At 44.7% G+C, this 27,003-nt stretch overlaps 1 protein-coding gene across 8 annotated transcripts in view; it reads left to right on the top strand.

The window, feature by feature from the left end:
* FMNL2 (formin like 2) overlaps nucleotides 1-27,003 on the top strand; it is a 144,823-nt gene that overhangs the window by 73,607 nt on the left and 44,213 nt on the right. For all 8 annotated transcript variants that reach the window (XR_003991434.1, XM_030486178.1, XM_030486179.1 and 5 more), the window contains exons 2-6: nucleotides 2,315-2,398; nucleotides 11,328-11,408; nucleotides 14,999-15,075; nucleotides 16,391-16,474; nucleotides 18,280-18,432. Coding sequence is in view for 7 of the 8 variants with exons in the window: in XM_030486178.1 (XP_030342038.1) it covers nucleotides 2,315-2,398; nucleotides 11,328-11,408; nucleotides 14,999-15,075; nucleotides 16,391-16,474; nucleotides 18,280-18,432 (479 nt within the window). In the remaining variant the exon portion in view is untranslated. The remainder of the gene's footprint in view (nucleotides 1-2,314; nucleotides 2,399-11,327; nucleotides 11,409-14,998; nucleotides 15,076-16,390; nucleotides 16,475-18,279; nucleotides 18,433-27,003) is intronic.

Raw genomic sequence — 27,003 nt, 5'->3', positions numbered from 1 at the left:
TGCTGTCCTTGCCTCTCTCGATGGTCTTGCATGGACTGGAAGGTACAAGTTCAAAACAGGGAGGCCCTCAGGGGTCTGCAGTATTTCCGGTAAAGAAGCAGCATTTGCTGTCCCACTGAAGATGTGGAAGGACGGTGTTTAGGGCATGCATCACTGTTCCTGCCTGTGCTACCGTGCTTTCAGGCAGGGTGCTGGCGGAGCACAGCAGTGGAGGGAAGGTGGTGGCTGCATCATGTTAGGGCAGCGGGCGAGGGGGACCCTTACACCCAGCCTCAGGCAGGGGGAACGCAGATGACTGCAGCAGCCTCTGCCCCTCTGCCCTGCCTCCTCACAGCTACCACTGCCTGCCAGCAGGAATGCCACATCTGCTCCTGAGTCACGCCCAAGCCCTCCTGTTTTCCAGCTCAGGCTGCGCAAGTAAACCCAGGGAGAAGGAAGCTGTGTCTAGGAGGGAGCTGGGTCAGGAGCAGCCCCGGCCCTGTGGCTGCCTCCCCCCGGGCTGAGCTGGGCTGGGAGCAGGCTGACAGCCTGGCCTGTGAGTTAGCAGGGCAGCTGGGATGTGAAAGGCCTGCAGGAGGTGTGGGGCAAGGTAGTCCTGCATCATACCCTACCCCTGGAACATGAGCAGGGAAAGCCTTGTCTTTGCAATGGGAACATAGTGCTCAGTCACCCAGAAACTGTTGGAAAGCTTTGCCATTGGTGGCCAGCTGCTGCCAGTGAACCTCTCAGCTTTCCTTCAAAGCCCCTCATCCCCCAAAGCTCACCTCGTTGTTGCAGTGCCTGTCAGTGCGGTCAGCATCGTGCACACTGTCCCAGCAGGACGGGGATTGCACTTGGCTCCTGCAGTCCCTGTCTGGGAACTTATGTGAATTTTGATTTTATGGTGTGCCATTCAGGGTAAACAGACTGGGGGGTCATCAGGTAGGGCTGATCATAACAGATGTTCTTGTTGGTGTCTGGGAGTGTTTCTGAGGACTCCCAGGACAGCCTGCTTTTAATAAATCTGTAAAGCTGCCTATCGCATGGCTTGTGAAGATGTGCACTTCTAGAGCAGGGTGTTTCAGTACCTAAATGCCAGTGTATTGATTACTGCTTCATTACAGGCTTATTTAACAGCCTTTGGTTCTGGCCTCTTTTTATGCCTCCCGCAGCCTTTTAAAAATTAAATGCAGAAGGGTAGTGCCTGCTGGTGCTGGAGATGTGCACAGCACTGGCCTGCCTGCCTCTGGTGTGCTGCGGGGACTGACCGACACTTTGCTCCTGCCCCAGCAGCAGTCCAGATGGACCACCAGAGGCTGTTGTCCTGAGGGTTAACTGAGGATAACTCCGGCTGGTCTGGGAATCCAAGCTGGAGACCAGCAAGTACTGAAGATGAAGAGGTGCTTGGCTGGTTTTCATTCAGCCACTTCACCTTGCTGTGCTGATAGGGAGGCTCTCTGGACCTGGTGTTTGCGAAGCTCTCAAGGCGTTCCTGGGTTCTCCAGCAGTGTAAGCACGACAGTTATGCTGTGTATTTAGAGATACAGCTCTTAGGAAAACTGCCTTGAGAGCGAGTAGCCGGCCTGTGCCGCCCTACCCCAGACAGCTGCCCATAGAAAGGTATCTCAACTGACATCAAAGGAGCCAGCAAACGATAGGCATCATTTAATTGCTGCCTCTCCCCTGCCTTCTGACTCGTTACTGCAGGTTGTCATTCACAGTCTCAGGATTGTTATCTTTGTGTATGCGAGTAGCACAACGTCAGGATGGGCAGCAGCAATTCTGCCTCTGGGATCTGTGTTATTCAGATAAAGCTGCATGCAGTGACATTGAAAAACCTGAATAGTGTCCCACTGTTGAAATAAAATGAAATGGCATTTCAAGATCTTGTTTGGAGAGAACTGGCCTTCTGCAGTCCCCAGCCTGCAGCTGGAGTTTGTGTTTCCCCAATGAGAGAGCTCAGGCCAGGGCTGGCAAAGGGAAGAGGGGATGTGGTGTGCCACAGGGACCCATCTGGACTCAAAGGTGACTCCTGGCAGCAGGAGGAAGCCCTGTCCTTTCCTTTGGATGGAGGTGGCTGGTCATGAGCTCCAGTCACTAACCTCCTCCTACGTCCCAGCACCAAGCTTTGTCCGTCAGTGCCTTGTGATTCACTGGTGCTTTTGGGGCCAAAGATGACATTTAGAGGGAATGTTTCTGAATAACCCTATCAATGGGAATTCACATAAAACAATTAAAGCAACCGCAGCCACTTTGCCTTGGTTTGCTCATGTCTGACTCCACCAGAGCCTGAGCCCTCTGCGGTCCCTTACGTTTGCTTTCTCTTTCTCTGCAGAATGCGATGAACTTGCCGCCTGACAAAGCCCGGCTTCTGCGGCAGTATGACAACGAGAAGAAGTGGGAGCTCATCTGTGACCAGGTAAGGGAGGTCCAGAGGGCTTTTGGCACGTCTCATTGAGAGCAACAACTGGGTTTCATCACCAGCGTCCCTGGGCTTAGAAGAGGGACCTTGCAGAGGACAAGTATTTGAATAGTTTCAAACACTCATTTCTTTGGGTTTATGCTCCATTATTGGTAACAACTCATAGAAGTCTTGCAATAAGAATTCCATTTTTTTTTGCCACAGAGCAATATTTCTTTCCCCTCTGATGTTACCATCACCCCTGTGCCTGTTTCCTCTGAATGGTGAATGCTGATTAATTTGTCTGGCACAGACTCAAAAAGACTGACCTTCAGTCACCTCTCAGTGAGGGCTTTGAGTTTGGTCTGTCTTGACCTGTGTAACATGAACGAATGGTCTCTATCCAGTGAGTATTTGGCTTTCCATATCACGAGCCATTGTCACAGGAGGCGGTGGCTGTTGCCTTCAGGGAGAGGTGAATGGTGATGCACCCTGCACTCCTCTTCGCCTTAGAGGCTGAACAACAACCTGGGATTAAGCAGCCCCAGATGCTGAGGTATCTTCTGTGTGTGAGCTCTGCTGTGGCATGCACACTTGGCAGCAGTATAGAACAATTAACAGGTTGGCTCTGCCATGGCAAATGAAAAGAAACGGCATGATTTAGAGAAAGTGAAGCATGCTAAAGGTAGGATCTGCATTTGTGAGCCAACAGCAAAATGAGGTTCTGCCATAAACTTCAAAAGTAATCACTAGTGAAAATAATTGATCCAAGACTATGAAAGTAGGATGTTTCCTTGAAATGTAAACACAGCGGTACCAGGATGAGAGTTTGGCAGAAGGTACAGTCATGCTGTGAGGTCAGGAACATTTTAATAAATAGGTTTTTGGGGCATTTCCTATTCAGCTATTCCCGTGGTGGAGCCTCTGATAAAATCCAGCTACCTTAAAGTAAAGCTGAATAAAGAATTACTAGCTTTTTTTCCATGAGTTTTCTGTGCAGAGAATGTAAAGTGTTGAGCTATTTAAAGTTTCAGTTTAGTGAGACACTGAACAAATTGCTTAATCTACTGTGATTTGTTTCATGGATGTTTGCTTAGAGCATGCACACTCAGAGCATGTACAAGTAAGTGTGAGCTTTGTGCTGGACTTGGCAGTGGGGCAGGCAGAAGCAGTTAGATCACAGCCTCACTGTGCAAACTCCCACCTCAGAGCTGACCCACCCTTTGCAACATGCAGCTGCTGCTGATTCACTCCTGAACTCTGCAGCAAGATAGGAGGGATGAGCAGATGGAAATGCAGTGAAGGAAATTTGCAATCTGGAGTAATCACGTATCTTAATGGCTCCTTGCACAACACTGAGTCCACCCCCGGGTTGGGATGAGTCTCCTTCCCATCGCTTGAAGAGGGTAGGCAGGGAAGCAGCGCAGGACTGTTGTAACCAGCACCATGAAGCTCAACACTGCAAGGATCCCGAAGGGGTGGGAGATGACCGTGTGCCACGCTTCCAGGGTCCGGCCATCTGAGGGGAGGTGCTTGGGCAGTAAGGGGCTATGTATCTGTGATCTGTCACAGCTCCACAGCCTCCCTGGCATTCCTTGTGGGTGCTTGCCAGCCACTGTAAATTAGAGCATTGTGAAGCAGGTGTCTGTAAACCACTGTAATACAGCGTATGGGGTGTGAAATATTTATATCTGTCCACATAATTATGGTGCATAGCTAAAAGTACTTCCAGGAATAGATTTTGTACAGAGTGTTTTTAGTGTAGATGCAAATTTTTCCATTGATATCGCCTGTTGCACCATTTTTACCCAGTTTTGCTTAATGAAGAGCTGAGGATGTTAATTAATGTAACAGCTTGAGGAAATTAACTCTTACCCTTCTGTGCTGGTTTTCAACTTATATCTGAAAGGAAAACGTGTGCAGAGATTGCTCTTAAGTGATATTTTCTAAACGGTCTGTAAAGCAGACCCTGCCTGATCTGTGAAATATTTTGAAACTACTAGGGGAAAGAGTTCTGCTCCCAAAAGGAACTCTCACTTTTGCGGAAGTGAGATTTACAAAAGTGGGGAGCTACCAGCCTCGTGGTGATGGTAATAACAACAACAACAACAACAACAACAACAACAACAACAACAATAATAATAATAATAATAATAATAATCTACCGTAAGTAGGGTTGTGCATGTTGTAGTGAATCATTGTAAGGGTTCCTGGGCTGGTTGTGGCGGACTCATCCTGTGTGGTATTTTCTACTCCTTTGTCTATAAACCTTGCAAGTCATCTAAATGTTGGTGCTGGTGTCCTGAAAGTTTGCTCCCTACCTCTCCAGCTTAGCTTATGAGGAGAAGAGCAAAGCTGGTAAACCTGTTGCCCATCCTCTTGAGGGCTGAGGGTCATCTGGGGGGTGAGTGTTGGGAAGGATCCAGGCAGGCAAGAGGGTACCATTTCCTGGCGTAGTGAGCCACCCTTTTGGTGTAGTCTAGGCCTCTATCCAGATGCTTGCCATGAGGCATATAGAGGGGGCACAGATGTTGAGGGAAGAGGTTGGGGACATCTTAACAAAGTTCTTCATTGCCCTCTAATGGCAAATTGTGGCAGGGGCATCACCATGTCCTCACCTTTGGAGACGCTGGAGGTGTGTGTGTGGAATAATGAATTAAGAGACCAAAGATGAAAGTCATGTGGTTTACATCCAAAATATCATCACTGGGGTATTTGTAGATCTCTCTCCCTTTCCTAGTGAAACTCTGAATGAACGCAGGTGCCGGCTGTTTTGGAGGCTAGCGGCCAGTATGGAGCTTACCAGGATGGCAGTGGGTTTCTCTAGCAGCCTCTTGGGTGAGGGTCCTCTGCTGCCCCTCGGCTTTGCTTCCAGGGACTGCCTGTGTTGGGGGTAATTTCACCTGAAACATGGCCACTCGGTCTAATTAGTGCAGGGATAAACAGCTGTTATAATCTCATTCTGTAATAAGACATAAGTCTCATATAATGTAATAAGTCATATATAAAGTTACATACTGTCCTGCTGGTGAGCTGGCTGGATTGCTGGAGCCAGGGCTGAGCCACTCTCCAGGTCTGTGTGGCATGGGGGCCGGGTGGTGGAAATCGGTACCCCATTTATGACCTGGTGTGAGAAGACACTGGCCTCCAGCCCTGCTTGTCCACCTCCTTTCACCAGTGTTCACCATCCATGTGCTTCATGCACTCCTAGCAGTTACTGTCTGCCTGTTGGGATTTCTGGCAAGCTGGGATACAGAGTTGGATGTGCTGAGTGCTTACCTAATGTGTGTGAATGCTAAGAATGAAACAAGTTAGCAAGAGTAATAATAATAATAATAACATAATAATGCAGAAAATGTCCTGAATGTTTTTGAAAGCAAAAAATCTTTGGAAAAGCCACAATTTCCTGGTTATGGAATTAATATGTTTTCCAGATTCGGGTGAACAAGAGATGTGTTGAGTTCTTTGTAGAATCTCATGAAAAAGGAAATGCAGAAATCCAGCAGTTCCTCTTTGATGCTGAAGTAAAGCACCCTTCCTGATTTGGTATCCATCAGGAAATAAAGTGCTAATTCTGGAGATTGCTGGTAAAAGAAGCACAGGAGTGGTATTGTGCTCCCCCATCCAAGGTTTTTCCCTGAATACTCCTAATTTATTACCCTAAAGGGAGGTCTTGGAGACCAAGTCATCTCACTGCTCTCTGGTCCGATGCCGCTGGCTCCTTGCATGCACTTCTTTACGTTTGTCTGTTGTTCTGGCTTATAGCACTGCTCCTCAGCAATTTTTCAAGTAAGAAAGGACCTTTTATCCTTGGGGAATTCAGTTAGTTTGCTTTCTAGGTGGTTGACAAAGCGGGGTCGAGTTATTGCTGGTCTGTGCCTTTCTTCTTTCAGGGCTGTAGATAGCATTGGTGCTTATATGAGTCATGTAGTGGAGGTAAAATAGGTTTCATCGGGATTTATTAGCTTTGTTATGTCTGAATGGCCCAGTCCCGGGTCGACTGGGAGAGGAAGCCACCATGTCCCAGTCATGATGTCACTCACTGGCTTACGCTTTTTGCTTTGGAGACTCAAGTACGGATTTTAAACTTTATATGTGTGTGGTAAAAATCCCCAGCCTCGTTGTTCAAATAGCGTTAAACCCTATGCCATATGAATTCTTATTTTGAAAGCAGATTTGGCCACTGAGCGATTGGGAATTGCCAAAAGTGGAGAGGAGGAGCAGACAGGAAAAAGCAGTGATTTTTAACTCCTGATTTACAGTATCTAAGGCAAGTGGGTTACATGTGAATAGCAGTACCTCAGTGTTAGCCGAGAAGCGTGTTTGTCTCTGCAGGAGGGACTATGGGGAAGTAAATGCTCTAAAGAAGGACCAGAGGACCTTGAGAGGACCCCATGCTGGCCAACCTGCACACTTACAGCATTCACAGCAAACGAAATACCAGACTGCAGTCATGCTGGTCCGACGAGCCCTGTGCCTTCCCACCTTGTGTGAGCTCTGGCAGAGCATCAGGTTTTTTGGGAGGACGATGGCTGCAAGCAGACGTTTAGAGTGTCCCAGAGGCGTCGGGAGCCTCAGGCTGCCATTGCTGCACAGCACTGAGCCCTAGTTCTTGCAGCTTGCGACGTACCAGACTCTAATATAAAACAGTCAAAGCTGGATAAATTGAGACAGTAATCATAGCCAGGAAAGGACAGTTTTAAAGGCTAATCCCTCATGGCTTTCCAAAGCAGAAAAAACACTTTAAGGGGCTGTAAAATGTTTCCAGGACTAGTAGATGTCTACCACAAGTGGATCTTGGTCACTAGTTAGGAAGAGCATTTCTGGTATCTGCTGTTCATGGATAATGTCTTTAAAATCCTTCTGCCCAAATAATTCCACTATCCAGTAATGAGCAACATCTTTTTAAATGAAATCACAGAACCATAGAATCCTAGAATGGTTTGGGTTGGAAAGGACCTTAAGATCATCTAGGTCCAACCTGCTGCCACGGTCAGGGACACCTTCCACTAGACCAGGTTGCTCAAGGCCCTGTCCAACCTGGCCTTGAACACTGCCAGGGATGGAGCATGCACAACTTTCTTTGGCAGCCTGTTCCAGTGCCTCACCACCCTCACAGTAAAGAATTTCTTCCTTATATCTAACTTAAATCACTGAAGAGAGTATTACATAAATATATAATTACAACTGGGTTTTAAGAAAACAAAGAAAACCGTATAGTATCTGCATCACAGTCTACTAAATGTGCTTGTTGAATCTCTTTAAACATTTCATTTTGAAATTGCCTGATATTAAAACTGGCAGTTAGGAAAAGCTCCTGTTGCTTTAGCAGATGATGGCTGATTAGTCAGTAAGAGAAGTAAATCCATAAGAGCAAAATAGCTTCCCTGGGTGATTAGACCAAATACAGCAGAGCTACACATCAGCATGAGAAAATCCCCAAAAAGGGGAGGAATAAATAGGAGAGCTAATGTGGAGCATTGGTAGTCTGAGACTCTGCAGTCAGGAGCAGGCTCCTGCCATGCCTACTGCTTGCTGGTGCTCTCACATTGCCTACTTTTCTTCAAGAGCGGACTTTCAGATTGGTGCTCTACCACATGCAAATGCAAAGAATAATATTTGGACATAGTTGTCAAGTGGTACAGTGAAAACACTTCTACTTTTGTGGGAGTTTTTTGTAGAGAAGGACATGGTTATTCAAATGCTGTAATGTCTCTGGAGCTGATACTAAACTATTGAGGGGGAAAGTGAGAAACAGTGGTGGTCTCCAAGGTACAGATACCCCTGTGACTCTTTACTAGTCTGCAGTGGGCCAGATTCTCATCTACTGCAAAGTGGTTTTTTGTCTGTTTGCCAGTGTAAAGAAGTTTTAAAGTGGGTTAATGGGTGGAAACTGCTTCTACATAACTTAATATTTATGCCCACTGTAAAGCCACAGTATCCTGAGGGGGCTGTAAGTCTGACAGAGAAACTGGTCTAACAGTGTCCTGTAAAAAGTGCAAAAATGAAGCAAGCAGTTAGGGTACTTTTGAATATTGACGTCTTCATCTTTTGACTGTTTTATGTGCTTCTGTTTTTTTGTTTTAATTTTTCTATTTCCTTTAAAGCTCCAGTCAACATCTGTGGGTGTGCCTGCTCCCATTTGTTGGATGCTTGGGCTAACCATTGTGCGCTTCTTGGGAAGTGGCAGATGATTTCTGCTTGTGCCAGTGGAGCTGTGTGATGGAGCCCTGGCACGTCATTCCGAAACCTGTCTGTAACTCCATGCATCTGTCTTATGTCTCTGTCCTTCTTAACACAGCAGTAGCAGTTCCAGTTAGCAGCAAATTGAACTACAAGAGGGTGAAAGGGACTGGCAATGAGGAACTTTGCATTTTCTGAACTGTTTTTTAAATAAAAAGGAAATGCCAATTCCAGAACTGTGTTTGGTCCATATATGTGAAGGTGCATGGAAAAAAAATCTGGTTGTAAATGAGGAAAGAAATGTCTGCACTCTTACAGAGCTCTCGCCTGGGGCCAAGGGACCACAGACTGGCAGACTTTTTAGTTCATTTTTTCCTGCTCACCACGATTAATTATTTTTGTTACAACAAGCAGCAAGATAGTAACAGGAACAACTTCTGGTGTTCCAACAATACGTTCTGGTAACTGGGCAGCAGTGTCCTACTCATTACGAAATAACTTTCAGATAATGTAGTCAAAATTGCATCCTGACCTAATAAGGGGAGGTTTCAGATATCAGTTATAAAATGCAAAATTTCAGGAGGAAATTGTTATGACATCTTTCCTCAAGGGAAAAGGCAGAATAGTTGAAAATTCTTCAAGGTACACACAGTATCAGAACTTTCGGTCATGCTCTTAACAGGTTTGGACACAGCATACTTCTTGCAGAACAACTTGTGTTTCACAGCAACTTTTGTAGGATAGATTTCAAACTCGCCACGCAACTGGTAAAGCAAGCAAAAATCAAGCAGCTCTCAGAATACAAAATTTGCAAACTTTGTATTTGTCATCAAAATCTTTAATTCGGTTCTGAATGTGGCCGATGCTGGGTTGCAGGTCAAGCATCCCCCTGTATGGTTAGGCATTGGGAAACTTTCGGTGAGAAGTGAGTCTCAAAGGCAGGTAGGAATTTTTCTGCACTGGGATAGCAGCAGGTGAGTGAGGTGGGGATGGGACGTCAGGCATGCTGCTGGCATATGACAGGAAGCAGGAATGCAGGCATGCATGATTAGATGTTTTACTTGGGTAAAGCCCACCATTGCAGGCAAGCTGCCTTCCTCTGTCTCCTGAGGTTGATCAGACTTCAACCTTAGCAGAGGCACATGGTGTTTCCCAGGCTTTCCCAGTGGGACAGGGATGGGCATCTGGTCCATAATTTCACTGGTAAGTGGATCGGTGTCCTCAGTAGCGTTTAGCAGCTCGCTTCCCACCATGCCGGAAATCCCTCAGCTTGGCCCCCGTGTGACACAGGAGTGGAAGGAAACCCTGGGAACTGTGGGTGGATGGGACAAGCTCAACTATTGACGTGCTTCCCGTGCTAGTGGTGCTGGCAGAAATGGTGCAGGGAGCTGATCCCAAGGCACAAGGAGCATGGTGGTGCTCGAGCATTGTGTTGTCGTAGGAAGCAGGATGCTGCTGGGAGTAGGTATATTCACATAGACTTGCCTTACAAAGGCAATCCAATTTAATATCCTGGAGTTAAAATATTACTTGTTTATTGCTAACATATTACTCTTGCATTCATTTGTCTGGAACCCGAACAATAAAATGAGACTAGACCATGCAGTGTGTTTTCAGACCTGTTCCAAGTGATAAAAAAGGTGTCTGGCTTTTGTGGTCGTGGCTTTCAATCAAACATGGGCACACATCTGCTCTTCTAAGCTTTGTCTTTCCTCTTGGTACTCCTGGCTAGCAGAAACTCTGTTATTTCAGATGTGTGTGTTTGTATGTGTAAGTAACATTCAGAATTGTCATTGAATATGTAAGGTATATTTTATATATCAAATTTCAGAATATCAAGATATGTGTAAATGTATTGTATTTGTATGCATAGAAATGCGTAAATTGTATACTTACAAATATTCCCGCCAGCGCTGGGGCGCGTCAGGGACGTTGGTTGTTGGGAGCGGGAGAGGGGCGGCCATGAGGGGTGAGAGGAGATCGTGAGGGGACAGGAGAGGTGGCCATGAGGGGTGAGGGGAGATAGTGAGGGGAGAGCAGGGGTGGCTGTGAGGGGTGAAGGGGGAGATAGTGAGGGGAGAGCACGGGTGGCCATGAGGGAAGATAATGAGGGAGAGGAGGGGTGGTGATGAGGGGAGAGCAGGGGCAGCCGTGAAGGATGAGGGGAGATCATGAGGGGATAGGAGGGACAGCCATGAGAGGTGAGAGCAGGGGCGGCCATGAGGGAAGATCATGAGGGGAGAGGAGGGGAGGTGATGAGGGGAGAGCAGGGGCAGCCATGAGGGATGAGGGGAGATCATGAGGGGATAGGAGGGACATCCATGAGAGGTGAGAGCAGGGGCAGCCATGAGGGAAGATCATGAGGGGAGATGATGAGGAGACAGGAGGGGTGGCCATGAGGGGAGATATTGAGGGGAGATTAGGGGTGGCCATGAGGGGTAGGGGTGGCAGCTATATAGTGTGGGGCACTATGAGGGGGCAGATGAGTGGTGGCTGTGACTGGAGATCATGAGGGGCAGCCATGAGGGGAGATCAGTTTGCCGTTAGTGACATGGTTTAGTGGTGGGCTTGACAGTCCTGGGGTAACATTTGGGCTCGATGATCTTAAAGGTCTTTTCTAACCTAGTTGATTCTATGATTCTATAAGGTATGCACTTATAAAATGATATCACAAAGATACACTGTTAGAGTGTGCGTGTGTATTTTATATAGTAAGTAAATATAGTTATTAAATGGCTGATGTTTATTCTTGTATCCTTTGCAGGAAAGATTTCAAGTGAAGAATCCTCCACACACATACATCCAGAAGTTGAAGGGCTATCTGGACCCAGCTGTAACCAGGAAGGTGAGGAGTGTCCTGTTTCCTCTTGCCCATCCCTCATTCCGTCCCTCATTCCTCGGCAAGGATAGTCCCGAGGTCCGGGTTCCTTCCTGCCTTTGTATAAAAAGCCCAGTAAAAGTCTCTGAGAAGAGTCTCAGAGATGCAACAAACTGCAGAGAGAAGCAAAGAGAAGTTGGAAGGACACTGCAGTTTTCATAGCTCAGCAAGGAGAACAGATGTTGCAAAGAAAAGGACCATCTGACACATGAAACAACTTGTTTTAATAATTTTAGCTTCGATTAATAGTCTGACAAATTATCACTGTGCTGTACTCCAAGTCTGACTTTTCATGTGGCCAGTGATAGTGAATAAAACCTCTGTCAGATGGCACTTTTCTCACCCGTGTGAAGGGGATGTTGAAGTTTTGAGTCCTTTTCTCTGGGTATTTGCGTGACAGGAGTTAAGTACAGCTGGCACCACTCCCCTCTCACTTGCACTCTCATCTGCAGTTTCAGGGTTGTGAAGTAAAGGTATAACCTCGGGTGTATTCACATGGCAGAGTCTCATTCATCCTTTTATGTATTGTTTTTCCAAAACAGTTGGATAATCACTCATGAAAGACTCACGAACTTCACTTGGCCTTTCATAATCATAGTCATACAATGATTTAATGTGAATGTTGTGCATCCCTGAATGTGGCTTCTGTACCTGCTTGTATTTGTGACTGGTTCTGATATTTCTGCACTGCTTTGATGGGCTTAGTAATAGCCTCCTGGATTCTAGAATAACAGTAAACCTACATCCCATTTAGAGGACCTTGGCTGAACCTTTGGTATTTAACCACTTTGGATATCAGCTCATATCCTGTGTTGATAGCTATAATAGCCTTTAAAAAATAAAACCAGAAAAAGGCAGCATGAGCATAACAGATCCTGCCATTGACTGGCTGTGCCTTGTCCTCCACAATCACTGCTTTGTGTGGCCATACAATGAGCTGAGGTTGGTACCCTGCGGTAAAATACGTATCTTCACACAGGGCTTCCAGGCTGGGGCCGACTCCAGCTGTGGCAGAGGTGCACCTCTGTCCCTGCAACAGGCAAGGGACAAACACTGGGCACCCTGTGCTGCAGTGTGCCGTCACTAGCTCCTGTCTTTAGGGATGCAGTAATGTCTTCTGACAGTGCTTCTCTTGTTGCAGGCTCTGACAAGGAGTAGGAAGCCATTTAGTAGGAAACCCTTAAATTTGCCTGTAGCCAAGAATAGTTTAAAAAAGAAAATAATGGTGAACAGGGGTCTTTGTGTGTTTTTTCCTGAAGGGTTTTTGAAATTCATCTAGTGTTTGGCTTTGCTCTGTGGTTACTCCATGTGCACACATTGAAGCCTTTCTTATCCTAATACCACTATAAGAGTCCCATGACAAATGACAAAACTGAAGGAGCCTAAAAATAACTCCATTGAGTTCCTCTCTTTTGTTTTGTTATTCTGTATCACCAGCAGCCTTTCCTCAGCCTGCGCTGTGAGGCAGAAAGATTTACAAATGGGCTTCTGGACGGATGCGTGATATTGTGGGGAGAGCTCATCTTACCAGGATTATTGCTGTAATTGAAGTGGTGTCAGCGTTTTGGCTGCTGATCCCCAGTGTGGCCAAATGAAGGTGGCTCCAAACGCTGCTGAAAAATGTGCCTTTTGGCTTGTAATTGGGGTCATGGTGGCTCTTCCTGGGAAAACAGTTGCTTTTCGGCTGAGTTGAATTTTGAAACAGGAAAATGAAAGTGTTGAAATTACACATCTTTAAAGGAATTGCAGTTTGGTGGCTTCTGGACCCCTGTAAAGCATGGAGCCGGTTCATTGCTCTCTGCTGTGGTTGCAAAGAGCAGCCTGGCCTCGCTGGGGGGTAACGGCCCCATGTGGGGCACATGGGAACTTGCTGCCTATTTCTGCTGTGCCCTCCCACCCCAGCCTCCTGCCTGCCTCTTGCTACACCAGTATTTTACCTTTACTTCTAGAGAGCTGAGGTTTTATACTGCTTGCAGTTATATTGTGTAAACTCTCTTGGGAGAGAAGGTACTGTGTTTTTGTACTCTGAGCTAATTAACCAAGGTCCAGAGAAACTGTACGTCTGCTCTCAACGACCTGTTTCAAAGTAAAAATTAATAGCACCTTCTGTCTACTAGGACTTTACAACGAGATTTCTATTTCAGTCTGCCAGTGGCTTTCTGAGCTGGGATTTAGTCTTGCCTCAAGAAAGCCAGTGGTGCTAACTAACATGTGATAAAAGCCTGGTGTAAAAGGCAGCTGATAATTTTCACATAGGTCAGCAAGGCAAGGTAAATCCTCTCCTTTCATCATATTCACCTCAGCAAATGAACTCAAGAGAATTATTAACTGGCAAGTAGCCTCCTTGATTTTATTGTGGTGCACTGAGAACAAATCCTTTTTTCCCTTGTATTCAGTGCAGTCCTGCTTGCAGCAGCATTGCTTGCATCCTAAGCTTTTATAAACTCTTTCCAACCACGTCAAGACTGTGTGTGTGATAAGGGGCGACCAAGTTGGTTGTGAAGTACTGCAGTTCTAAGATACTATTGCCCATCCACTTCTGCTCTCATTTACCTTGATCACAAATGAGAATTTACGAGAACATCTGCTCCAGGATAATTTATCCAGCTGTTTTAGTACTTTTCCATGGACAAGAAGCAGGAGGAAGGAGAGAAGGGGACAGTCTGTCTCTGGCTGGGAGAGAATGCATTGCTGGCTCACTCTGCCTGCATACCAAAAGCCCTACTGCAGCCCTCCTGCACGTTGGTTTTGCAGAGGATGAAGACGAGCTGCTTGACCCGACTCAAGATGAGTCAGTGTGCATTTAGAGATCTTCTGTTGTGACCAGTGCCTGCTCTGAGCCGTGGAGTGAAGTGGGGCTCTCACTGCGTCCCAGTCAGGTTTTGCCAGGTTGCCCTTTCTTCTCCCATATAGAGATGACAGAAAACCTCATCTCCTTCCTACTGCAGTGTTTTAGTTCTGCCATTTTATGGCCTTTCCTCAGCGTCTAATTTTGCAGATACAATTTAGCATGCACAGATTATTAAAGCATGCAGATGGCAGCACGTGTGTATTTCATTATTGGCTTGCACCCCCAGATCTGGTAATTATACAGAAAGGATGGCAGGTTTTTTGGTGTGGGTGTAAAGTCATGAGAGCAAGATTAAAGCACCAGACTGAGAATGAAGCCCAAACGCTGTAGTTCTCAGTGGAGAGTTCAATATATCTATATTGAGAGTGGAGAGTATATCTATATATAAAATATATAATATATATTATATGTCTATAATATATAATAATAAACTTGTATTATAAAGACGTCTATTTATCTACAGGCTTTTAATTATCTTAATCCTAGAAACTCAAAAATGTGCATGGGAACAGAAGTTGGGGTTTTTTTTTTGTGCATGTTTTTGTTGACTGCCAGACTGTTGCTGTTGCATTCTTCAGGATTTAAAGGGGTTCTCAGTTTACCTTAATATTTTATTTTTCAGTCTGTGATTCATGAGGTGTTGATATTTTCAATAGCATCACATGAATCTAATTGGGGTTTTTTTTGCCTGCTCGCTCAATTACAGAAATTCAGAAGACGAGTCCAAGAGTCTACTCAAGTCCTCCGAGAACTGGAAATTTCTTTAAGAACAAATCACATCGGGTAAGAATTTTTGATGACATCTGGTTTAAGAATTTTTTTTTTTTTTTTTACATCTATTGATGAATGTCTTTGAGGAAATATCTCTTTGCATGTGGAGCAGTGATACCACTTGATTGATCGTTAAAGCCTGAAGGGCTCAGTTAAGGGATAACTGGGCATCTCAGGAGAATAATTCAACTTTAATCCTTTCATGATAAGGTTCATCCACATCTCTGTGAAGGCTGCAAAAAGATTGCAGTCAACTTCTGCTCCCCCTACATCAATCAGAGCAAGAGTGGGCATGATGTGTCTAGAATAATAATAGTACTGTAGCTATAAATATATGTATAAATAACACCCCCATGCTGTTTTATAGCTTTTACATGATGCAGTTCATGAAGCCTGGCTGTGAGTAATGTTGCCAGGATTTACTTCCACAAATAGCTTTCTCTTAAATAGCAAAAGTAAAGGATCGCCAGAGACTTAGTTCTTTATCAAACACGTCATTTCCATTTGCATTTCCATTGGTCTTACCTCTGGATCTTGGGACCAGAAGCTGATTCAGAACTGGTTCAATCTTTACTTGGTGTTTTTGAGATTTTGAAAGCTTTGGAAGATACAGACTTTTCTGAATTGCAGATTATTTTGCATAACTCTCAGTAGCCAAAATTTGCAGTAACAGGTTAATACCTTTTAAAAAAAAAAAGGGAAAGGCAAAATTACTGTTAGATGTGCATCCAGGATGTCAGATTACTCTTTTGCTGGTGTCAAAGACTGCTAGAGATCAGGATGTGATAAAAATTAAGCCAGGTCCCTGAAACTCATGCGTTAAAAGGTGGCTGTAGTCACTGCCGGGTGGTTTGCGCAGCATCGTGTGTTGGAGATGAGCCTGAGTTTGGAGTGAAGCTGGGCAGCAGCTGAACTCCTCAGAGCACCCAGGGCCTCTTCCAGCACCACCACTATGATGGGAAGGGCACTTACCAGTTCCGGAGCTCAGTACTTGGAAGAGCAAACACCTAGTTTCTGAGCAATGCAGAGTGTGCATAGGAGGGGGGTTATGTGCTTTTTTGTTTGTTTCATGGCATTTTTCCCATCATAGTACTGCAAAAAAGCTTGTTTCGGTACATTTGTAAAGTCCTCTAAAGGACCGTTTTAAAATCCTCTAATTAATAAAGGGCATTTTTAAAAAGTCCTGTTTTCCTGAGTGAGAAAGCAAAGGTCTACTCAGCAGTGCTGCCTTTCCTGCAATGGATCTGTCTCTAGTTTATCTGACAAGAATTCCAGTAACCTCACAAAGACCACTAAATGCTCTGATGTCTGATGATTTTTCTAACAGATGGGTCAGGGAGTTCCTGAATGAAGAAAACAAAGGCCTGGATGTTCTGGTGGAGTACTTGTCGTTTGCACAGTATGCAGTCACGTAAGTAAGACTTGCCTGGTATTCTCTGCGCTTGCAAGGCAGAACAAGAACGCTGCCATCCATACAGAGTGACAGACTCTATACAGAGTAATGTACACACATCAGAGCAGAGAAAATGCTAATAGTGCAAACCTGTTGCCTTATAGGGAGGGGTCCTATGCAAACCTATTACTTCATAGGCAGTCCTGGGGTAACAGTTGGACTTGATGATCTTAAAGGTCTTTCCCAACCTAGTTGATTCTATGATTCCGTGATAACATTTTGCAGAGAAAAAAAAAGTTTAAGCCTTGAGATTATTTCTAAGACTGTACTGACATAGTTTTTAACTTTGGCCTCTGACTGTCATAGGGGTACAGTGAAAAAAAACATTCAGCAAATGTGTGGAAGCAGCCAGAAATCAGTTTTTAATTAGTGCCCAACTCCAAGGCATTATAATACTGCCTATCATGTTCAAAGTGACATCCACACACAAACCACTTCTCACAAGGCTCCTGACAAGCAAAGCTGTTGGCGTCCTGTGCAGTGTTTGCGCTGCAGGACAGCAATTTCAAGGAATTTCGAGACAGCTTTTACAGTTCTGATGTCTGGCTAGTTGGGAGTCAGATTTAGTCATTTAGGTAATAAATCATTAAACAGACTCTCTTAAAACAAATCAGGGGAAAAAAATCAGCTTTCATTAGTCGTTATACAATTGGAAATAGATGTTCAGCTGAGGTTCTATTTTTGTATATCCACAGGCTTTCATTCAGGATATTGCAGCAGTACATTTTGGTATAAAAGTGTGAAAAGAAGCAGTAGGTTAAAGATATTGTAGTTAGGAACTCAAGCTGAGTAGAGCTGATATTTTATTTTTAGAAAAGATGCCATCAGATGTATATATATCATTGCACAGAAAAGCGATTTTTAGTGGGGCTGCAATAAAATTAATGAAGGAAAATTACATGGTTTAAAATGTTACTAACACTGGAAAAAACTCTGCACAGCAAAAAAGAAGTGTTTGCATAAAGACTTTCTTCCTAAAATTATACGAATGTATGCAACTTAGCTTGCTGGGTTTTTCCTCTCTAACGTGGTAAACATGAGTAATAACCTCAAAAGCTGTAAAGGGAAGAAGCAATTTTTGCTTGAAATAGCAGTACAATGGGCAATGAGTCAGAAATCAAAGAAAATCTGTAACGATTATGATAATATATTACATATGCTGGGAGATGTGTGAGGGCCAACAAGGCTGTGTGAATGCTCGGTCACATATTGATGGAGGAAAATGAATTAGTACTTGCACAACGTATTAATTTATTCAAATAAAATGGAGACAGCTTTAAGCATTCTCGTTCTTCAAGGCAGAGCCTATTCATCAGCAAAGCAGTCAATGTTGTATTTATTTTGCATTGAAGTAGAATAATACGTAGCTCTTTGATCCTTCTGAAATTGGATGCTCATGTGGTTAGCTGCTCCCTTTGTCAAGGTCCAAATTTGCTGCACTATGCATTTGAAGCTCACACTGAATTGCAGCCGAACGGAAGTTAGCCTGCATTGCTTTCTTCCTTTCTTTTTGATATCTTTTGGGACCTATCCCCAGAGATATATTTAAAAGACATGTAGATGTGGCACTTAAGGACGTGGTTTAGTGGTGGACTTAGCAGTGCTGGGTTAACAGTTGGACTTGATGATCTTGAAGGTTTTTTCCAACCTAAACAATTCTGTGATTCTGATTCTACTAAAATCTGCAGATGTTGAACAGGAAGGAAGATGCTATGTGCATCTTTTGTGTCTAACCTGGTGATGGAATTTCTATTTCCTTTCAGGTTTGACTTTGAAAGTTTGGAGAACAATGTGGAAAACTCAATGGACAAGTCCAAACCTTGGAGCCGATCTATTGAGGACCTGCACAGAGGCAGTAATTTACCCTCACCAGTTGGCAACAGCATTTCCCGTTCTGGCAGACACTCGACTTTACGGTAGGGCCTTTAATCAGGCAGTGGGTAACCTGCAAACAGCGAGAGCCTGAGTGAGAAAAGTCAGTATGGTTTTCCAATTAGAATATTTTTCATCTTCCCTCTTTTTTCACAGTATAGGCTTGACGTATGTTGGAAACATGTCATTGTAGTGATGGTTTTGAGGTGGAAAGAAATGCTAAGCTAGTAGCACGGGGCAGCATTACATGGCAGTTGAGGAAGAGACAAGAATAACTCTGCCTCCCTTTCCAATGGCAGAATGACCTAAGGATGCATGTTACATTTCCATCAGGTACAATGTGGCTTGCACAGAGGAAGCAATTCCTCTTCTCCAAAATGTATCTCAAGATTTCCGTGGTCCTGGCCAGTCTGGTGCTCTGATCTGGTGTCTCATCCGAAAAGGTCTCTTCTAGCCGCACATTCTTTCCATGCTGCTATGAACAAGACTTTTTTTTTATTCAAACCTGCTGTTAATTCTCGCACCGCCGTGGGCTTTACTATGAAGTCTCTCTTTCCAAATACTGTTGGGTTTTTTTTAACCCAGTTCGTGGAAAAGGACCGAATGACAGTCAACTCTGTTACATTCCTTTGACGCTTTACCATTATGAAACATACTGAATACCAGCTTCAAACTAGCAGCGCTGTTACCTAGGGGCGCAGCTCAGAGTGCTGAATGCTTTTTGACTTTTATGGAGTTTTGTTACATAATATTGTGAGCATAGAAGAGTCCAAAAAAGATGAAGCCAGTGAGAGGAGCTTTTTCCTGCGTCTTGGACCAGAGTTTCAGTTTTCTTTTGTCAGTCAATGGTAATGTTAGCTCATCAGTTGATGTTGGGTGCCTTCCATCTATGGCCTGAGTGGTCGTGGATGTGATACCTGGAAGATGTAGTTTACAGACATCAAGCAGTGGAGAGGAGGAGACAGTTCTGGTAAAGAAATACAGTCTGTGAGTGCAGCAAAATCACTTGACCAGTTGATCTTTTTTTGTAATATTGCAAAGGTATTCTTAGTGATTTTGGTTTTCTTTGGTCTTTAATGACTATGGCAGAGAAATGGTAGAGTCTTGTAGGAGAATGTCTGATTCTGCTCTCTTTGGGAGGCATGCTTGTGATTAGTTGCACTAGAAATGCATGTCAGGTATACGTTACATGTCTCTTACATTTTTTTTCTCTTCGTTTCCTTCCATCCTTTTTCCTTTTTCACATCCCCCTTTATTCCTTACCTTTTTTATTGTCAATGTCTCCTTCCTTTCATACGTCATTCCCCTCCCTCTTTCAAATCCTCTTCTCCAATTCTTTCTCTCTCACATCCTTCCCTCCTCTGCTCTCATCCACCTTTCACATATCATCAGATTGGTTTCTCTCCCTGAGCAACTGCAGTTCAAACGCTGCCAGAGCTGCTTTTCAACCAGCTGCCTCTGGAGCAGCTTCACTTTGTGCTCTGCTGATGAGGCTTCGAGCCGGAAAACCTCGTAAGTCCCAGGTGCAAGGTTACCCGCAACATGGGCTGTGCAGGGCATAGGAGCTGCGTGGCCAGCACTGCTCCCTTATGCCTTACAATCTGGTAATCGTATGTCTTGGTAAAGCAACCACCTGAGCATCAGGGGGAGTTTTCAGTCTCCAAAACGAGTGGTTATCACATTATAACTTCAAAGTGTAGTTTGCTTCTGTAGAGTGGGATTTTCTAAAAGAAAGTAAAATGTGTTTTACTTCGAAACAGGGGACTAGTTTCCTTTATCATATTGCAAATAGTATTATTACTTTCGTACCTCAGACGTAGAGCCCTTAGTCATTGTCCATTTTATTTTTTATTGCAAATAGAGGCTTCACTCATATCCAAACAGACACAGAAATGCAACCTAGTACAGTGTTTTTCAGCCAAGTGCCCCTCCTGCCTGCAGAGCCATCTTTTTACCTGGACAGCAGGTAAAAACTGTCCCACATTTAAATGGAATTAGCATTTTTGGACATGAGGACACTCAAGCCATAAGTTCTTCTGTGTGGAAGCTCCTCTTCTATCTTTGCCTTGAAACCCATTCAAATAGAGAGAATGGAAGAAGTGGTCCTCCCTCTTGGATGAAGAAGGAAGAGGCTGATAATCTTAACAGGGTAATTTAAAATTCAGGAGCTGGACTCATCCCTGCAATGCCATATCAGTATGAAAAATGAGAACAGATTTATTTTTTTCCTTTCCTTTTTATTAAAATAGCAAGAAGATTTGGGGAGACAGTATTTAACTTGCCAGCTTTAACACCATGTTTTCTCATTTTTGGTGTCTATATGGCAGCGTCATTGCACCAGCTCTCCTGCCTGTCCTCAGGGTTCAATAGCAGTAAACCTACTATAGTCCTCAGAACCCTGAGGCTTAATTATACAAAAGGAACAGAAGGTAAGCACAAAGCAACACTAGAAAGTGCTGGCAGGGTTATACCCCATGCACGCTTGCAAACAGCGTGGCTCCATTGTAGTGAGCAGTTTCTGGGCAAGCTTGCTGTGATGTGAACTCACCCGGTGGTGACGTGGGCACGGAGGCTTCCTCTTCGTTTGCGTGGCTTAGGCTATCCATTTCTAATTGTGACTTTCACTAGCTTCCAGTAGGTCTTTTTTAGTAGTGCTAAACCCTGCCAATTCCCTGCTCACTGGGTTTCCTTGGCAACTGAGGGTTTTTTTTAAGAGGAGGCACAGGGATTTGGGAAGCAAACACCAAAATGAGGGCAGAAGGATAAAAGCAGGGATGAACCTTTGGGGATTTTATTGCTGCTTTTTTGGGGGGAGAAGGAGCATTACTTTCACATGAGAGTCATACTCTACTGTCAGATAAATATTAATGCAGACTTTGTAATGTCCCAGCCCATTAGAAATTCCCTTTCTTCTGAGTCAAATACTTCAGTTTTTATATGGATTGAACCTGAGAAACTTACTTTCTTTCTTCAGAATCTGTGGAGTCCATAAGGAGAGCAATTTAGGCAAACGTATCTTAATCTATAAATGGGCTTTGAATGCATTCAACAATTGAACTCAAATTTGACACTGACTTTGTATGCTGCAAAGATTTAATTTGGACTTTGCCATTAACACTTTCGGTGCTCAGGGATCAGCTGACTTTGTCGTCGTAATTTGTGTCAGATACTTGCTAATTTAGAAGAGCATATTTTTGAGCAGCCAGTTGTTGGTCTTGTAATTCTTCTGGTTCCTCTACCTGAAGACCACAATCTTCATAGACCTTAGACAGGCACTAGGCGGGCAGCAGTGTCCCTGGCAGCTGAGGGTAACTCCAATGCAGCGTGTGCCTGTTTTCACATAGCCTGCTTGGTTGTGCTGTGAGATGTTTGTAGGTGACTGTTCTGGTCGAAGTGGGGGAGAATCCCCATCTGTGCGTGTTTGTGGAAGTGGAGAAACGCTCATTCCCTTGCTGGAGGTTACATGGGATGCACATGACGTAGCAGAGCTGAGCACCACCTGGGTGTGTATTGGCATCTCTACATACGCATGGGCTGCGTAGCCTGGGAGGAGGGAGGGAGACCAAACCTGGCTGTTTCCATTTCTTTTCTCACCTTTTTGAAGTAGCAAATATATCCTCAGATTTAAGCATGAATAGTTTTCCCAGATTGTGTTAGATTAAGACAAAACCAGCAGGCTTGAAGTCATTTATTCTCTTTACATATGTGGGACCAAACCAGCTTTCCTGCCCTGTTGGAAGTGGCAGAACGGAGACATTTTGGGGCAGCACAGCTATCTGCTTTCCCTTTCCTTGCACAAATGAAGGAGCTGATTATTCCTCACTGGTTTTAAAGCTTCTGGGGGCCAGTGAGCACACGCTCATGGTCTTTCCCTCTCTCGGCCTCATCCGCTGCAGAAGGGTGCAAGTTCAGGGTCCCCATGGCCAGCAGACCCAGCTTGTAACTTGCTCTAAGAGATGAGACAGATCCAAAATTAGTAGGAAGCACCAAGACCTTCCCCATCCAGAGTCCCTTTCTGCTGTCAGAAGGACATTCATAATACAAACACCGCCACCTCCAGACAACAACAAAACTGCAGAAAGGCGATCCAAACCCCACTAAGACCTGATGAAAACCAGCAGTCCCTGCCCACATAGTGCTGGGCGAGCTGCTAGTCCACTCTGGACCTCTGTCTGCTCTCCTTGCTTCTACTCTGAAGGAGCTGGTATAGGCAAATGAGGGCGTGATATTCTTTAGCAGGTAATAAGATAAAAATGATGGGAGAAACCATCTATAATTTATATTCATTATTAATGCAGTGCATTAGAAGTCTGCACTGTTGTACTGGGCACATGTCCTCATTTTAAGTATGTTAGTCCTCCCATTGCCATTGGTGGAAATGGCAGGAGTTTGTATTGAGATTCGTGCTCACTTACAATGGTGGAAAGGGCTTTTATTTACTTTGAGTATCCCAGTTTGTTGTGTAGGTGTTTTGATGATCCATCTGTGGGCCTTCAGTGTCAGTGTGAGCTGTTTTGCACCAGAAGACGCCCTTGCATGTTGTGTTTTCTAGGTCTTGGTTGTACAAAGTGTTGAGTGAGTCCGGGACACACTGCATGTTTTCACCAGTTCTGACTGATCATGTTAACAAAGTAAGTGGGACATGGAGGAAGGAGTAGTTTAGCAAAATGAATTTCTTCAGGCTGCCTGGGCTGAATGGTCCTTTTCACCTTTCTGTAGGAGGCTGGTGGGTAAAAGCCCAGCCTGGTTCCAGAGGCATCATGGCAGTGCCTTTACAAGCACTGCATTAACTAAATTGTTAACAAATTGAATAAAAATGATGAATGAGTTATTCTTGAACAGAAATGTACTTCTGTTAGAGCTGGGAGAGAAAAAGAACCTTAAACTATAATGTTTCAGCACAGATTTAGCCTTGGTTTTAGCCGTTGTTGGTTTTCCCGCCTGGGTGCAGTGTCCCAGCTGTGGAGACACTGGATCCCGCGTACTCCCCCTCAGCCTCCAGCACCAAAGGCATGAAGCTGTGGAGCAGCTCTCTCTCCACGTGTGACATCCCATACCCACCGCTGGTGGCTGGCAGGAGGAAAGCATTACACGCTGCAGGAGCTTGCACATGGTCAGGTTTTTTGTTTCTGCCTTTTTTCAGAAGTAAGGTTTTTATAGTTCTTTAAGGGAGGGGCAGGGGAAATAAAAGAGGAACCATCTGAATTTAATTACCAGGATAAATATACTCTTGGTGACATAATCTTTGACCTGCAGCAGACAGGAAATCAAAACCAACGACTCATCCAGATGCTCGGATCAGCCTAATGTTTAGTAACAAGAAATGAAATAAAAGCAAAAGAAGATCATCCTCCCTGGTTTGGCTCATGTTGCATAAAAGGAGGTGTTAGAGCTACTGCCGGTCTGCCTTGCCTTTAGGAAAGAAACAAATAACATCAGGGGTCGTTGCAGTTGCTGCTAATACAGGGAAAGCGTCTTGAGCCTTAGTTCCAGTGTGCAGAGTTGTTGTAGAAGAGTTTCTGTACAAAAAAAAAAAATCCTTATTAATTCTTGGCATTCATGTCTGTGTGAAGAAATTTGCATCTGTTGAAGGGAAGAGATCTAAATCTAGGGCAGAATCCCATCTGTGCTAGAGAGATTTTCTCTGCACTGCAACTCTCTATTGCATGTTCTGTACCCGTTTCTCAGCCTAATCATAAATTAACACAGGTGAAATCTCTGCGAGCCGGAGGGTGCAGGCTCTGAATGTCACTGGCGATAGCACTGAGTAACACACTGCCGACTAGGGGTGTGCAGGGTGGTGGGGAGGGCAGGAGGACTGCTGTGGAGAGAGCGTGACATGCAGCTTGGGGCTGGAGCAGAGTCCCAGAGGTGAAGGTTATCTTGGGTTTTCGGAGGAGAACACAACAGCTACCTCTGGCTGGTCATAAGACTTCTCCAAGTGAACATCTCCAGGCTTCAGAACAGCAGTTTTCCTGCAGGCAGGTAGTGCTGTACAGGATGTTTGCAGACCTCATCAGTCTTTTCCATCTCTTCAGAAGAGGTGAATATTGTTTTCACCTCAACCCTTCCTTTTGGTGCCTGCATTGCTCAGCAGTGCGGGGTTTTTGATTAGGTGCCTAGAAAGGCAGTGAGCAGTGTAGAGGGGAGCATCTCCATCTCCCAGCCTGGGAAGACTCCATCCAGGTAGCTGGATCTCAAGCTGAGTGCCCAGGGAACTCAAACTCAGCATGCTTCAGGGTCCTGCTGCATTGCAGAGTATCTTTGCTCCCTGATCCTGTTTCTCCTCACTCCCTAAGCGGCTGGAAATGCCGAATTCTGGCTTTATGGTCATCTTTTATTAGTTTAAGAAGACTTGCTCCCATTCATTACAGCTGACAAAACTTTGTCAGATGGTTGAAGGCATTCTGAAATTGAAGGAATTGATACACCAGGCCCTGAGGAAGATTTTTTTTCTCTTCTATCAGTGGCATGATAACAATCTAATTATTCTGCTTATTTAAAATTTAAAGGAAAATAATGCATGCAGCCTTTAGTAGTTTAAAACTGAGATAAATCATTTTAGGAATGATCTCTGTATGACTAGAAATTACTTTTAAATCTTCTTATTGCAGTGTTTTTCATATTTAGTGAAATGAATGTATGAAAATATGCTAGTTACACATTCTCTAGACAACACTGGCGGTGCTTCCATGCTTCCCAGTTCAGACTCAGCATAGGGCTCCCAGTTAAAGGTTGCACTACTCCTCTTTTGTCTTGGGAAGGGAGATTTGGGAAAGAAATGAGTCCCCAAGTACAGGGTCTGTGTGTGAGTGCTCAGCCTGTCCATGGGGACACAGGCCAAGATGCCTGTCACATTCCCACCAGGAGCAGCCAGACAAAGTGCCCTGGAGTTGAGGTGTGAGGTGCAGTGCAGCACCCATCCAAAGTGCTCATGGTGGCTTGCGGCCGGCTGGGATGGCTCTGCAGTGCAGGGAACAACCTTGTCCTGTCCCGGTCCTCCGAGGCACAGCCTGCACCCCTCCTCGGGTCTGGTCCCCAAAACACAGGTCCAATGCTGCAACCATTCGCCGTTCTCAGGCAAAACTAGGTCATGTTTCCCGCAAACCTGAAATCCGTCTGGAGTGCCCTGAGCTGATTTATGCATTCATATATATGGAAAAAAAAGAAGTAATTTGACTGAATTCTGCTTTGAATTTTAGGGTTTCTTTCATCTTGGTGCTCCTGGAAAATGAAAGCAAAGGAAAGTAATTGCTGAAGCCCGAGAGTCATTGGCTGTTCGTGGGCAGAGTGGTTTAGCACTGCGATTCTGAGTGTTCTCACTGTGTGTTCTGCTTTTGTCCTGTGCTGGAGCTGCAGGGTGGGGAGGGCTCCTGCAGCCATTGAAGGCAGACACAGCAAGGGTGCTGCAGAGCTGTGATTGCTGCCCAGCACACTGGTCGCCCATACCCTCCTATGAGCTACCTCATTTGGTTTGTTTCGTACATTTAAAGTGAGAAAATTTGCAAGTATGTTCTTGTGTCAGAGAATGAGCTAATGAGTCAGAATAAAACAAGTCTGCTATTACTCGTTCATGTATTATTATTAATCATTAATATTATATATCATTATTAATTACTGTTATTAATATAATAATGTTAATCACTGATTTTAAAAGCTACACCTCTTTTAAACAAGATGAGTAGCACAGATTAGACAAGTAGCTGCACAGCAGCATCAGCAATAAACAGGGTAACTGCCCAAATGCACTTAAAATATGGAGAGGGAAGAAAGAGGAAAACAGTCAAGTGTGATAACAACAAAGCTGTATCTAACACCGCTCTGTCATATTGCTCAGGAGCAGATGCTTAGTGCAGGAGATGCTTAGGGCACTTGCTTAGTACTAGCAAGGCAGATACCCAGAGATGTTTCCCCTGGTTCAGGCTCCTGCAGACATGCTTCCAGCAGTCTGGAGATTTAAGCATCCTGATCTAAGGATTGCATCTCCTGTTTAATAGTTCTTGATGGAACTTTTTTCCTCTGTGAATTAGTGTGCTTTTGGAGCCTGTGACAGGCTGTGGGCTCTGCAGTGGTCGTGCTGAACTCCTGCTCTCCAGAGCTGTGTGTGGAGGAGTGCCTCGAAAATTACTAGGTTTGCTTTGATCCTGTCACCTGATAATTATGTGTGATGCCACATAATTACAGGTTATTCCCCATTGACTCCTTCCATGACACTCATACTTTCTTGGAGTGCTGGGATAGTTCTCGTATGGAAGAGGCTGGATCTGCATGGCCCCTAGAAGCCCTCTTGTTCCCCACCTCACATCTTGTTCTGCCTTGGTGTGCGTTTGCAGTTGTGCTTTGAGTCATTGCTGGGTACCAGCACTGATTCATTTAACTCCTGGTTAGGGACTGTGATGAGAGCTAAGGATGCTGTAATCCAGCAGCTTTCCCCACTGCAGTTGTTTTCCCGAATCAAAGAGAAGTGAAGCCTTCCCTTGTATGTTCTTCAGGCTCCAAAGGTGGCGTTGGTGAGTGTGAGGCCAGCTGCAGTTGTCTGAAGAAGCCTTGTTTTTACTGGAGGTTGTATTTAATTCAGCAGTCAAGCTTTGTCTATGAATTTCTCTTCCCTTCCC

The sequence above is a fragment of the Strigops habroptila genome, chromosome 5 (genome assembly GCF_004027225.2).
Source record: "Strigops habroptila isolate Jane chromosome 5, bStrHab1.2.pri, whole genome shotgun sequence".
Taxonomy (NCBI): domain Eukaryota; kingdom Metazoa; phylum Chordata; class Aves; order Psittaciformes; family Psittacidae; genus Strigops; species Strigops habroptila.
The sequence above is the reverse complement of the archived record's forward strand: the minus strand, read 5'-3'. Positions and strand labels throughout refer to the sequence as shown.